The sequence below is a fragment of the Pristiophorus japonicus genome, chromosome 13 (assembly GCF_044704955.1).
Source record: "Pristiophorus japonicus isolate sPriJap1 chromosome 13, sPriJap1.hap1, whole genome shotgun sequence".
NCBI classification, from domain to species: domain Eukaryota; kingdom Metazoa; phylum Chordata; class Chondrichthyes; family Pristiophoridae; genus Pristiophorus; species Pristiophorus japonicus.
In genome coordinates this window covers 52,240,939-52,256,280 of record NC_091989.1, presented here as the reverse complement: position 1 = coordinate 52,256,280, position 15,342 = coordinate 52,240,939, and the positions used below count along the sequence as shown (strand labels likewise).

At 41.1% G+C, this 15,342-nt stretch overlaps 1 protein-coding gene across 14 annotated transcripts in view; it reads right to left on the bottom strand.

The window, feature by feature from the left end:
* The window catches only part of LOC139278563 (mucin-2-like), a 188,963-nt gene that overhangs the window by 57,506 nt on the left and 116,115 nt on the right, over positions 1-15,342 (bottom strand). For 11 of the 14 annotated variants that reach the window (XM_070897470.1, XM_070897479.1, XM_070897474.1 and 8 more), the window contains 6 exons: positions 14,174-14,233; positions 11,661-11,720; positions 9,390-9,440; positions 4,726-4,776; positions 1,190-1,249; positions 671-700 (listed from right to left, as the gene is read on the bottom strand). The exons of 1 other annotated variant lie outside the window; for it this stretch is intronic. In XM_070897470.1, the coding sequence (XP_070753571.1) occupies positions 671-700; positions 1,190-1,249; positions 4,726-4,776; positions 9,390-9,440; positions 11,661-11,720; positions 14,174-14,233 (312 nt within the window). The remainder of the gene's footprint in view (positions 1-670; positions 701-1,189; positions 1,250-4,725; positions 4,777-9,389; positions 9,441-11,660; positions 11,721-14,173; positions 14,234-15,342) is intronic. 2 more of the 14 variants (XM_070897475.1, XM_070897477.1) reach the window with 2 other exon arrangements.

Sequence of the window (15,342 nt, the reverse complement as noted above, 5' to 3'; positions counted from 1 at the left end):
CCATTGCCTTGCCCCTCCCTATCTCTGTAACTTCCTTCAGCCCACAACCACCAACCTCACCGCCCCCCGCCCCCCTCCACTCCCCCGTCCCCCGGCATATCTCAGCTCCTCAAATTCTACCCTCTTGAGCATCCATTACTATAATTGCTCAACCATCGGTGGCCATACCTTCAGCTGCCTAGGCCCTAAGCTCTGGTACTCCCTCTATAATTGTCTCTGCCTCTCTACCTCTCTTTCCTCCTTTAAGACATTCCTTAAAACCTATGTCTTTGACCAAGCTGTTCGTCACCAGCCCAAACATCTCCTTATAAGGCTCGCTGCCAATTTTTTTTTAATAACACTCCAGTAAAGCGCCTTGGTGCACTTTATTACATTAAAGGCACTGTATAATTATCAGTTATTGTACAGAACTCCCAGGATGGGATTTTCCTTGTCCCTAGATGACCAATATGCCGGGAGAAAGCAGGTATCGCAGCCTCCCAGCCTGTTATTTATTTGGACATCCAGAAGGCATTCGATAAGATTCCACACAAAAGATTACTGGCAAGTCAAAGTGAGTCATTGTTCCAACAATATGTGATGGTATTTCTATGAGTAAAACTCATAGACAATATTTTCATTTTGGTCACAACCACTTGTGCTGAAGATAAATATAAAAAAACATATTTACCACGTGTGGTGAAAGGTTCAATTGTGGATTCTGTAATCGAAGGAATACAGACTTAGAATAGCAAATACAGAAAAAACAGAAGGGGAGGGGTTAGTTGATGAATGTATTTCCATTATTGGCAAAGTCTTTGCTCATGTAAATTCTAACAAAAGGCATTAAGGCAATTAAAACCATATGACCAACAAATTTCCATCAAAACTATTCTTAATTTTTGTCACATAATTCTCCCCGCCTTCCAAATTCAATATTCGTGTGCACATTGACACTGCAATCAGGTGGATTGAAAACCTACTTATTCTCAACAAGGCAGTGCATCACTGTTCTCATTTCGAGAACCATAACGGTGTTGAATTATCATGTTGTATGACCATGTTGTATGATCATGTTGTATGATTGTGTTCTTTGTGTATGACCATGTTGTATGACCATGTATGACTCAATGACAGACCACATGGAGTTAGAAAGCAATCCACTTGTGGAGACAGACTTGGTGCAAGGTATAAAACCGCTGTCACTTACCCGTGGTGTAGCTGGTGGTAGACGTGGTGGTAATCGGTATCACTTCTGGTGTCGTAGTTTCTATAGGGCAGGGAAAACATTTCAACCTGTTACACTGCACACTGAGGCTCTGAGTCTGTATCAGGTTAAACAACTTACTTTTCTGCTGCACATAGCCAACCACAAAAATTGCAAAAATGAAATCTGTACATTTCTATGTCTATTCAACAAAATTATTTTAGCAGCGAGAGAATACAATTATTTAATGACCCTTACAATCAGGACATCATCTCCACAAATATAAGAGTTGTTGCAATTGTCACCTCGATATGATCAACCACATATCCGCAGCATAATTAATACCGCCTATTTCCACCTCCGTAATATTGCTTGTCTCTGCCCAGCCTCAACTCATCTGCTGCTGAAACCCTCACCCATGTCCTTGTTACCTCTAGACTTGACTATTCCGATACACACCTGGATCGCCTCCCACATTGTATCCGACGTATACTTGAGGGTATCCAAAACTCGGCTGCCCATGTCCTAATTCGCACCAGGTTCCGTTCATCCATCAGCCATGTGCTTGCTGACTGCCATTGGCTCCCAGTTAAGCAACACCTCGATTTCAAAATTCTCATCCTGGTTTTCAAATCCCTCCATGGCCTCGCCCCTCCCTACCTCTGTAACTTCCTTCAGCCCACAACTACCACCCCGCCCCCACACCTCAACCCCCGAGATATCTTCGCTCGTTAAATTCTACCCTCTTGAGCATCCATTACTATAATTGCTCAACCATCGGTGGCCATACCTTCAGCTGCCTCGGCCCTAAGCTCTGGTACTCCCTCTATAATTGTCTCTGCCTCTCTACCTCTCTTTCCTCCTTTAAGACGTTCCTTAAAACCTATGTCTTTGACCAAGCTGTTCGTCACCAGCCCAAACATCTCCTTATAAGGCTCGCTGTCAACTTTTTTTAATAACACTCTAGTAAAGCGCCTTGGCACGTTTTATTACATTAAAGGCACTGTATAATTATCAGTTGTTGTACAGAACTCCCAGGATGGGGGTTTCCTTGTCCCTAGATGACCAATATGCCGGGAGAAAGCAGGTATCGCAGCCTCCCAGCCTGTTATTTATTTGGACATCCAGAAGGCATTCGATAAGGTTCCACACAAAAGATTACTGGCAAGTCAAAGTGAGTCATTGTTCCAACAATATGTGATGGCATTTCTATGAGTAAAGCTCATAGACAATATTTTCATTTTGGTCACAACCACTTGTTCTGAAGATAAATATAAAAAAACATATTTGCCATGTGTGGTGAAAGGTTCAGTTGTGGATTCTGTAATCGAAGGAATACAGACTTAGAATAGCAAATACAGAAAAAACAGAAGGAAAGGGGTTAGTTGATGAATTTATTTCCATGATTGCCAAAACCTTTGCTAAAATAAATTCTAACAAATGTCATTAAGGCAATTAAAACCACATGACCAACAATTTTGGTCAGACGTATTCTTCATTTTTGTCACATCATCCTCCCCAACTTCCAACTTCAATACTTGTGTGCACATTGACGCAGCAATCAGGAGGATTGAAAACCTATTAATTCTCATCAAGATAGTGCATGGTGTTCTCATTTTGGGAACCATGATGGTGCTGTATGAGCATGTTTTTTGACCATGTTGTATAACCATGCTGTATTATAACTATGTTGTATAACCATGCTGTATGACTGTGGCATCCTTGTAGGGAGATGTCCTATCACAACAGACAAGCTTTTCATCACAAATTGACTGTAACCTGACTACAGCATTGTTGTCAGACACAATAAATGTAGTCCTGTTTAAACATGTTAGTAGCTTCTGCTGTGTCCAGATAATATCAACAATTCTTTTTCTATTGCTGAATAAGCCACTGCCCATATAAGTAGCTTGCAACTCGGGTCAGTGATTGAGTGTTCCTCTCCGTGGTCATTTAACTGGCTCAGCAAAGCCAGGGCTTCCTTCTCGGGATGTGCGGATTTCTGACCAAGCCAGCAATTATTGCCCATCCTTAGTTGTCTTGTTAAAGATGGTGGTGGATTCATAGCATCTGCCTGACTCCGAGAAATCACATTAGTCATATAATCTATAATCATTAAATTGTACGCCGGCATGGCCTCAAATTGTATAAGCACAAATACTGCTACTTATATCATCCCCAATGATGAGTCATACATCCAATGTTTATATTTGAATTGATGTGCGTCAGAGAAACCAACTAATGTCACAGTTGTGTATATTTAAACTGAGATGTAATTTTTGGGAGTGAAGTTGCTTTTTAATTTAAATCTCTTATGACCGCATTAAAGAAGCCAACGTCAAGCAAATCTCAGACAAAAAGAGTTTGTTTTGTCATGGTACTTATCTGTACAGAAGATACGGCCATTAAATGTAAAAAAAAAAAATCATTTACCAGGTATGGTGCTGATGAAACATTCAGTAATTGGTTTTGTCACCATTCCTGTGGTTGATTTTGTAAAGAAAGAAGGATTAGAGGGGAGATGAGAAAAAAAATGTTCATCCAGAGGGTGATGGGAGTCTGGAACTCACTACCTGAAAGGTGGCAGAGACAGAAACCCTCATCATGTTTAAAAAGTACTTGGATGTGCACTTTCAAGAGCCCTGGCCTACAGGGCTACGGACCTAGCGCTGGAAGGTGGGATTAGGCTGGGCAGCCCTTTTTCGATTGGCACAGACATAATGGGCTGAATGGCCTCCTTCTGTGTCGTAATTTTTCTATGATTCTATGACACTGAGAAATACCAGGGTAAAAACAGAAACCCAGACAGGAAGAGGTTAGATAATAAAATTATTTCCATTGTTATTGAATGATTTGCCACTCAAGCAAACTTTAACAAAAGGCATAACAATGCTAAAAACCACTGACAAATCAGGTCACTTCTAAACCTGATGTGGCTATGATCCACTGTTCCTCATCCAGGTACAAACACTTAACAAAAAGTGGCAAGCCCTGTACCTGGGCTGGGAACGGTAAGGAATAGTCCACTCGGGTTTTGCAGATGGACCAGCATAATGCATTCCGATGGATCGGCTGCATGGCTTTCACTCATTCCTTGATATGATTTTACATCCTCAGTGTCGACATTGTGTGACAAAGATGTCTGATAACTGAAGAAGAGTTATTTAATAAGAATATACATTGTAGTACATCCTTCCCATCTGGAGCTTCACATGCCGGAGGCAAATATCAGGAAGATGGTGATGGAAGTGAATGCATATCACAGGATTTTAACTCAGTTGGTGTCAAATTCCTGATATACACTTTAGTTGGCTAAATACTGTATCAGCAGCACAATTTCCTAAAAGCTGCCCTATAATTTACAACATAATGACCAGAGATACCAACATTTCCAAAGCAAACATTTAGAAAGGACAATTTGAGATGTAAAAATGAGCACCGTGTTTTGTTACCTGTTCAATGACAGACCACATGGAGTTAGAAAACAATCCACTTGTGGAGACAGACTTGGTGCAAGGTATAAAACTGCTGTCACTTACCATATTCGGTAGACGTGGTGGTAATCGGTATCACTTCTGGTGTTGTCATTTCTATAGAACAGGAAAAACATTTCAACCTGTTACACTGCACATTGAGGCTCTGAGTCTGTATCAGGGTTTAAAAACTTACTTTTCTGTTACACATAGCCCAGCAAAAATGAAATCTGTACATTTGTACCTAGGCCTTCTCAATAAAATTATTTTAGCGTATAGACATTACAACTATTTAATGGCCCTTACATTCAGGACATCATTCTCACAAGCATAAGAGTTGTTGGAATTGTCACCTAGATTTGATTGTGTTGTTAATGGAGTTCCTGGAAATATTACTTTTAAATGTCGAATGCAAAATTCTTACAATGGACAGATCCATATTAACCTCAGCTGTTCAGAAAGACAGTGACTCTGAAATACACGTGCAGCAATCCTGGCGATTACACCAGTGTCACTCCTCCCAGGCCCTCCAGCACTGACCTGACCAGAGTAACCAGGTATAATGTATTTGCTTCATGGGTTCTTTGCTTAAGAATTCATAGCAGCACATTGCTATTAAGAATTTGTTGGTTTATTAACAAAGGTTTAACAATCACACTGCATGTTACCAGTTCATCCATTAGGCTCACAACTGCATACCTCATTGTGGATGACCTAGACCCAACTGACAGGGTTCTATTGATTCTCGTGAACATCACGTGATTGCCTAAGCCACTCACAATGCAACAGCTCTACAACTATTTTTGTAAAACGGTTAAATCGTGACCCTTTTTTAAGGTCATCAAAACACACAAATTAACAATTAAACATTAAAGGGACTTGTGTCAAATCAAATTAAATTAAAATTTTGCTCCCTGATGCACTCCCACTTCTGGCGAAGGCCATGAGCGTACCAGTGGACACCGCGTGCTCCATTCCAGGGACACCCTGGCGCGAACATAGCTGCGAAAGAGAGGCAGGCAGTCGAGCTGAACAACCCCCTCGACCGCCCTCTGCCTGGATCTGTTAATGACTATCTTGGACAGGCTCTTGAGCAGTCCTAGGAGGAGGCCGTCCGACCTGCCCATTCCCCTCCGCACCGGGTGCCCAAAGATCAGGAGCGTGGCACTGAAGTGCAGCCAAAAATCGAGGAGCAGCCCCTTCAAATAATGGAAGAGGGGCTGCAACCTCACACACTGTACATACACATGGAACACGGACTCCTCCAGACCACAGGAATTACAGGCGGCAACAGTTCTACAAACCTGTGAGCATACTCACAGCTGCATACATTACAGCAGGTCAATGGAAGGTCCTGTCATTTAAATATTTATGGTGGGAAACTGCGCCACATATTCAGATACATGCCATGTGGCTGTTTCTATTCAGTGGGAATACAAATTAAATTGCTCGCTCTGGCGACCTCTACATCGGTCACTTTCTTGATATGTGCATGGTATTCCTTGGCGGCGAGGCACACCCAAACAGCGTCACCTTGGCAGGGTGCACAAGAACGACTCCTCCACGGTGGGGCCCACTCGAACATCTCCTCCACAGCGGGGCCCACACAAACATCTCCTCCACGGCGGGGCCCACCCAAACATCTCCTCCGCGGCGGGGCCCGCCCAAACAGCTCCTCCATGGCGGGGCCCACCTGAACAGCTCCTCCACAGCGGGGCCCAGCAGAAGAGTCATTTCTGACGTTCCGAAATCCGGAAATACCCGAACCTGGACTCTAGTGTTTCCAGATTTGTGATGTCAGAAAGACTCAGAGCCTCAGCGTGCAGTGTATCAGATTAAAAACTTACTTTTCTGCTGTATATAGCCCAAAACAATTTTTTTTTAATGAAATCTATTCACTTGTATCTAAGTCTACTCAATAAAATTATTTTAGTGGAGAGACAATACAACTAATAGGTGGCCCTTACATTCGGTCCATTATTTCCACACTATAAGAGTTTCTGGAAATGTCACAGATTTAATGGAAATACTGGAAATATAAGATTTCAATGGCCAATGGAAACTTCTTACACTTAACAGATCCATATTCACCTCAGCTGTCCTGAAAAACAATGGTTCTGAAAATACTCGGGCAGAAATCCTGGTGATTATACCAGGGTCACACCTCCCAGAGCTGACCTGAGCAGTGTATGTAGGTCAGGGGGAGCACATGACATTTAAATATTTATGGCGAGAACCTGCACCACCGTATTCAGACACATGCCATGCTGCTCTTTGTGTTCAGTGGGATTCAAAATAAAATTGCTGACTGTGCCGACCTCTGCATCGGTCACTCTCTTGCTATGTGTGTGGACAGCATTGGCTTATAATGCAGAAGAGCCCTATACTCACCCAGAAAGAGGAGACTCGTGAAATACTTTATCACATTCTAGTTACCCAATTACACAACAGTGGTGCAAAGAATATCAAGCCAGCACAATGTTTGACTGTATGACTGGACTAGCATCAGGTTGTTTTATCATACTAGTTTTACACACATCATTTGAAAGCTCAAGGGGTGATTTTCATCTGCCTACAAAGGCGGGATTGGCAGAGGGAAAGTAATTCTACAGAAAAACCGCTTCTACCCACAAGCCACAAACTCGATTTTCCAGAGGGCATCAAAACAAGAACTGGTGAGCTTTGTAATTGGGCTCGGAACGGTGAGAAATAGTCCATTGGGTTTTGCAGCTGAACCTGTATGATTGAGTGAGATGGATCAGTTACATGATATTCTCTCATTCCGTGCTATGGTTTTACAACCTCAGTGTTGACATTGTGTGACATATAATTTTGATAACTGGAAACATGTTTTTTGTAATAAGAATATATATTCTAATAGACCCTTCTCGTTTGGAGCTTCGCTTGCCGAGGGCACAAAACAGGAATGTGGGTGTGGAAATTAATGCATATCGCAAAATAATCTGTCAATTGGTGTCAATTTCTTGATTTGCACCTGTTCCACTCAACGTTACGTCAGCAGCACAATTTCCTAAAAGCTGCGCTATAATTTACAACATAATGACCAGAGATACTGACATTTCCAAAGCAAACAATTAGAAATGAAGATTTGAGATGTAAAACGTGCGCCGTGTTTTGTTACCTGCTCAATGACAGACCACATGAAGTTAGAAAACAATCCACTTGTGGAGACAGACTGTGGCTAAAATCGTAAGACATCGTTAAGTTGGGCTTTGTTTCGAGAATCGAGACAAAGAACTAGAAGCCTTTTAGATAAGAAGATTTTAAGGAAACCGCTTTGGTCAAAAGGTCTTGTTGATATCCCATGTCAGGCCCACCCCTGAAAAGAGAATAAAAGTAGCCTAATCAAGATTGACCGCACAGACGGTGTGAGGGAGAGTGAAACAGAAGTTGAGCTGGTCGAACACTCTTCGATTGATCCCATGCTTTACTGAAGGAAGCTCTAGACAGAGAAAGAGACTGCAAGCCAGAGAACAGCTCACGTGCGCCAGCCATTTGTCTGTCCGGATCGGTATCAACTATCTGTTACAGTTGTATGTTTCTGCTGTATAACTAAGGTGTTATATTCTGTCTTAAACTCTGATTAAACACTATATAGCCACCAGATTAGTTTACAGTTGATCCTGATTATAAAAGTGACCAGAGATAGCCTTAAACTTGGCTATTTCTCACAAATGACCAGAGATACAAACATTTGCAAAGCAAACCGTTAGAAACGAAAATTTGAGATGTAAAAATGAGCGTCGTGTTTTGTTACCTGCCCAATGACAGACCACATGGAGTTAGAAAATAATCCACTTGTGGAGACAGACTTGGTGCAAGGTATAAAACCGCTGTCACTTACCCGGTGAGGCCACAACTAGACTACTGCGTACAGCTAAGGAAGAATATACTTGCATTGGAGGCAGATCAGAAAGGTTCACTAGGTTGATTCCAGAAACGAGGGGGTTGACTTTTAAAGATAGGTTGAGTAGGTTGGGCCTGTATTCATTGGAGTTCAGAAGGATGAGAGGTGATCTTATCGAAACATATAAGATAATGAGGGTCTCGACAAGGTGGATGCAGAGAGGAAATTTCCACTCATAGGGGAAACTAAAACTAGGGGACATAGTCTTAGAATAAGGGGCCGCCCATTTAAAACTGAGATGAGGAGGAATTTCTTCTTTCAGAGGGATGTAAATCTGTAGAATTCTCTGCCCCAGAGAGCTGTGGAGGCTGGGTCATTGAATATATTTAAGGCAGAGATAGACAGAATTTTGAGCGATAAGGGAATAAAGGGTTATGGGGAGCGGGCAGGGAAGTGGAGCTGAGTCCATGATCAGATCAGCCATGATCTTATTGAATGACGGAGCAGGCTCAAGGGGCCAAATGGCCTACTCCTGCTCTTACTTCTTATGTTCTTATGAATATGGGTGTGGAAGTTAATGCATATCACAAAATAATCCGGCAATTGCCGTCAACTTCTTGATTTTCACCCATTCCACTAAACATTATGTCAGCACTACAATTTCCTGAAAGCTGCCCTATAAGTTACAACATAATGACCAGAGATATAAACATTTCAAAAGCAAACAATTAGAAAGGAAAATTTGAACTGTAAAATGAAAGCCGTGTTTTGTTACCTGCTCAATGAGAGACCACATGGAGTTAGAAAACAATCCACTTGTAGAGACAGACTTGGTGCAAGGTATAAAACTGCTGTCACTTACCAGTTGTGGTAGACGTGGTGGAAATCGGTATCACTTCTGTTGTGGTAGTATCTATAGAGCAGGGAAAACATTTCAACGTGTTGCAGACTCAGAGCCTCAGCGTGCAGTGTATCAGGTTAAACACTTACTGTTCTGCTGCATATAACCCAGCATAACATTTTTTAAATGAATTCTATTCACTTGTATCTAAGTCTACTCAATAAAATTATTTTAGTGGAGAGACAATACAAGTAATATGTGGCGCTTGCATTCAGTCCACTATTTCCACATGGAAATGTCACAGATTTAATGGAAATACTGGCAATATTAGATTTCAATGGCCAGTGGAAAATTCTTACAATTGACAGATTCATATTGACCTCAGCCCGTCCAGTAAAACAATGGCTCTGAAAATACTCGGGCAGAAATCCTGGTGATTATACCAGGGTCACACCTCCCAGAGCTGATCTGAGCAGTGTATGTAGGTCAGTGGGAGCACATGTCACTTAAATATGTATGGCGAGAACCTGCACCACCGTATTCAGACACATGCCATGCTGCTCTTTGTGTTCAGTGGGATTAAAAATAAAATTGCTGACTGTGCCGACCTCTGCATCGGTCACTCTCTTGCTATGTGTGTGGACAGCATTGGCTTATAATGCAGAAGAGTCCTATGCTTGCCCAGAAGAAGGTGAACACATGACAGCTATTCCAATTTTGATGGCTGTTCCAGATTTTTGAAATACTATATCACATTTTAGTTACCCAATTTCACAACAGTGGTGCAAAGAATATTAAGCCAGCAAAACATTTGATTGTGTGATTGGTCGAGCATCAGGTTGTTTTTTAATACTGGTTTTACACTCATCGTTTGAAAGCTCAAGGGGTGATATTCATCAGCTTACAAAGCGGGTGAGTGGCGGAGGGAAAGTAATTCTACAGAAGAACCTACTGCCCATAGGCCACAGACTCGATTTTCTAGTGGGCATCGAAACAAATACTGGGGAACCCTGTAATTGGGCTCGGAACGGTGAGAAATAGTCCGATAAGGTTTTGCAGCTGAACCTGCGAAAATGAAATTTGTCATCAGCATAACCCTCTATTCCCTTGTCCCCTCATATGTTTATCCAGCCTCCCCTTAAATGCATCAATACTATTGGCTTCAACCACTTCCTGTGGTAGCAAATACCACATTCTCACCACTCTTTGAGTAAAGAAGTTTCTTCTGAATTCCCTACCTGACTTCTTGGTTATACTTTGTATTGATGGCCTCTAATTTTGCTTTCCCCCTCAAGTAGAAATACTCTCTCCATAGCTACTCTATCAAAAGCTTTTATGATTTTAAACACCTCGATAAGATCACCCCTCAACCTTCCCTTTTCATTTCCTGATATAAACTCACATTTCTGGTATCATCTTTATAAATCTTCTCTGCACCCTCTCCATCGCCTCTAAATCCGTTTTATAATATAGTGACCAGAATTGTACACAGTATTCCAAGTGTGGTCTAACAAAGTTTCGATACATGTTTAGCATAACTTCACTACTTTTCAATTCTATCCCTCTAGAAATAAACCCTGGTGCTTGGTTTACTTTTTCATGGCCTATTTAACCTGTGTCGATACTTTTATGATTTATGTATTTGTGCTCCTCTGCCCCATTAAGAATCTAATTTACCAATTTCTCTATTTTCCTTAACACAATGGAATATCTCACATTTATCTGTGTTGAATTTTATTTGAACATTACATGTGCATTTTGCAAGTTAATGAATGTCCTTCTGTAATTTGTTGCAGTCCCCTCAGGATTGACTATTGCCACCAATTTGGTGTCGTCCGCAAATTTAGAAATTGTGTTTTTGATTCAAATGTCAAAATTTTTTATATAATTTGTTGACATTGTGTGACAAATAACTGAAAATGTGTTATTTAATAAGAATGTATATTACAATACACCCTTCTCGCTTGGAGCTTCGTTTGTTGGGGACACATATCAGGAATATGGGCGTGGAAGTTATAACACATCGCAAAATAATCCCTCAACTGGAGACAAATTCCTGATTTGCACACGTTCCACTGTCAGGAGCACAGTTTCCTAAAAGCTGCCCACAAATTACAACATAATAGCCAGAGATACAAACATTTCCAAAACAAACAATTAGAAAGGACAATTTAAGATGTAGTAATGAAAGCCATGTTTTGTTACCTGCTCAATGACAGACCACTTGGAGTTAGAAAACAATCCACTTGTGGAGACAGACTTGGTGCAAGGTATAAAACCGCTGTCACTTACCATATTCGAAGTTGGTGGTAGACGTGGTGGTAATCGGTATCACTTCTGGTGTCGTAGTTTCTATAGAGCAGGGAAAACATTTCAACCTGTTACACTGCACACTGAGGCTCTGAGTCTGTATCAGGTTCAAAACTTACTTTTCTGTTGCAGGTAGTCGAGCAAAAAAGTTGCAAAAATGAAATCTATTCACTTGTATCTAAGTCCATTCAATAAAATTATTTTAGTGCAGAGAATACAATTATTTAACGGCCCTTACGTTCAGGACATTATTTCCACAAGTATAAAATTGCTGGAATTGTTACCTATGTTTTGAGCGCGATGTTAATGGAGTTCCTGGAAATACAGTGTCCAATGGCCAGTGGAAACTTCTCACAATTGACAAATCCATATTGACCTCAGCTATCCAGAAAAACAGTGGCTCTGAAAATACTCGGGCAGAAAACCTGGCAATTATACCAGGGTCACACCTCCCAGGCCCTCCAGAGCTGACCTGAGCAGTGTATGTAAGTCCCTTTGAGATCTTGTCATTGAAATATTTATGGCAGGAGCCTGGACCACCATATTCAGTCACCTGCCATGCTACTGTTTCTACTCAGTGGGAATACATATTAAATTGCTGGCCATGCCGACCTCTGTATTGGTCACTCTCTTGATATGTGTGTAGAAAGCATATTGGCTTATAGTGCAGAAGATCCCTATGCTTGCCCAGAAGGCGGTGAACATATAACAGCTATTCTTTGTTTGATGGCATTTCCATACAGACTTTTGAAATACTTTATCACATTCTAGTTACACAATTTCACAACAATGGTGTCAAGAATATCAAGCCAGCAGAACGTTTGACTGTATGACTGGACTAGCATCAGGTTGTTTTATCATACTTGTTTTACGCACATCATTTGAAAGCTCAAGGGGTGATTTTCATCAGCTTACAAAGGCGGGATTGGCGGAGGGAAAGTAATTCTACAGAAGAACCTACTGCCCACAGGCCACTGACTCGATTTTCTAGTGGGCATCGAAACAAGAACTGGCAGGCCCTGTAATTGGGCTCGGAATGGTGAGAAATAGTCTGATAGGGCTTTGCAGCTGACCCTGTATGATGGGGTGACATGGATCGGCTACAAGACAGTCTCTCATTCTTTGATATAGTTTTACAACATCAGTGTTGACATTGCGTGACATATAATTTTGATATCCAAAATTGTTTTATTTCATAAGAATTTTTCAAAGAATACATCCTTCTTACTTGGAGCTTCGCTTGCCTGGGGCACTTAACAGAAATATGAGTGTGGAAGTTAATGCACATCACAAAATAATCCGTCAAGTGGCATCAAATTCTTGATTTGCACCCGTACCACTAAACGTTATGTCAGGAGCACAATTTCCTAAAAGCTGCCCTATAAGTTACAACATAATGTGTTAGGAATCAGGGATGCCTAAAAATGCATATGGTTATACGATTAAAACTGTGATGGGAAAAAGCTGTGTTTACATGGTTGCATTCGAATTGTAGACGGAAAGTCTCCTCGGATCAGAGAAATGCTGATGTTGATTTCCTATGAAGGGTATAGATTTTGTTCTATATACAATCTCCCTGTTGCTGAGCAATTATCTGTTGTTTTTAAGTTAAGACTTGAACCTTGTTTATGTATTTTATGTATAATGCGAAGGATAGGATTTGAAGTTAGTTTAACAAAACTTCTGGTGAATATAATGGATGGAAGTTGAAAGGAGCTAACACTCTAAAGCGAGCAGTTTTCTGGTTTGGGCTTCAGGATTGTACCCGAGAGAATAGGGACAAGGGAGATGAACTGATTTCCACAGGAAGAAACCCTGGGTTAGTGTAAACAGAGAATGACATGTGGCTAAAATCGTAAGACATCGTTAAGTTGGGCTTTGTTTCGAGAATCGAGACAAAGAACTAGAAGCCTTTTGGATAAGATTTTAAGGAAACCGCTTTGGTCAAAAGGTCTTGTTGATATCCCATGTCAGGCCCACCCCTGAAAAGCCTAATCAAGATTGACCACACAGACGGTGTGAGGGGAGAGTGAAACAGAAGTTGAGCTGGTCGAACACTCTTCGATTGATCCCATGCTTTACTGAAGGAAGCTCTAGACAGAGAAAGAGACTGCAAGCCAGAGAACAGCTCACGTGCGCCAGCCATTTGTCTGTCCGGATCGGTATCAACTATCTGTTACAGTTGTATGTTTCTGCTGTATAACTAAGGTGTTATATTCTGTCTTAAACTCTGATTAAACACTATATAGCCACCAGATTAGTTTACAGTTGATCCTGATTATAAAAGTGACCAGAGATAGCCTTAAACTTGGCTATTTCTCACAAATGACCAGAGATACAAACATTTGCAAAGCAAACCGTTAGAAACGAAAATTTGAGATGTAAAAATGAGCGTCGTGTTTTGTTACCTGCCCAATGACAGACCACATGGAGTTAGAAAACAATCCACTTGTAGAGACAGACTTGGTGCAAGGTATAAAACCGCTGTCACTTACCCGTGGTGTAGCTGGTGGTAGACGTGGTGGTAATCGGTATCACTTCTGGTGTCGTAGTTTCTATAGAGCAGGGAAAGCATTTCAACCTGTTACACTGCACACTGAGGCTCTGAGTCTGTATCATATTTAACAACTTACTTTTCTGCTGCACATAGCCCAGCACAAAAGTTGCAAAAATAAATAATCTATTCACTTGTACCGAGGTCTACCCAATAAATTTATTTTGGCAGAGAAGGAATACAACTATTTAATGGCCCTCACATTCAGGACATAATTTCCACACTATCAGAGAAGCTGAAATTGTCACCGAGATTTGATCGTGCTGTTAATTATGTTCTTGGAAATATTAGTGTCAAATGGCCAGTGGAAACTTCTTACAATGATCCATATTGACCTCAGTTGTCCAGAAAAACAGTGGCTCTGAAAATACTAGGCACAAATCCTGGCAATTATACCAGGGTCACACCTCCCAGGGCCCTCCAGAGCTGATCTGAGCACTGCATGTAGGTGTGTGGGAAGTCCTGTCATTGAAATATTTATGGCAGGATCCTGAACCACCATATTCAGACACCTGCCATGCTGCTGTTTCTATTCAGTGGGAATGAAATGTAAATTGCTGGCCATGCCGACCTCTGCATCAGTCACTTTCTTAATATGTGTGTGGACAGCATATTGGTTTATAATGCAGAAGAGCCCTATACTCGCCCGGAAGCAGGTAAACACACAACAGCTTTTCTATGTTTGATGGCATTTCCATACAGACTTGTGAAATACTTTATTATATTCTAGTTACACAATTTCACAATAATGGTGCAAAGAATGTAGCTATGCTAGTCCAGAAGGAGGTGAAGGCATAAAAGATGAGGCCAAATTTAAATATTGTGTGAAACAATATCATGCAAAGAATTTGAAGGTATATTAATCATCGTATTATCATCTACTTCTTTACTGGAGGCATTAGTCCATTTCCTTTATCGGGATCAATGACTATATTAAAATGGCAGACAGAAAAATGTCTTACGAATCTGCATAGCTTTCGGGCTGATTATTATCATTGACTGCAATTTCTAATCTAGGATCTACTGCTTGCTTTCTCTGCCTGATGTACACATCCATGCAGGATGCAGAATTTTCACTGTAATAAGGCAGACTAGTTTGATGTGCTTTTG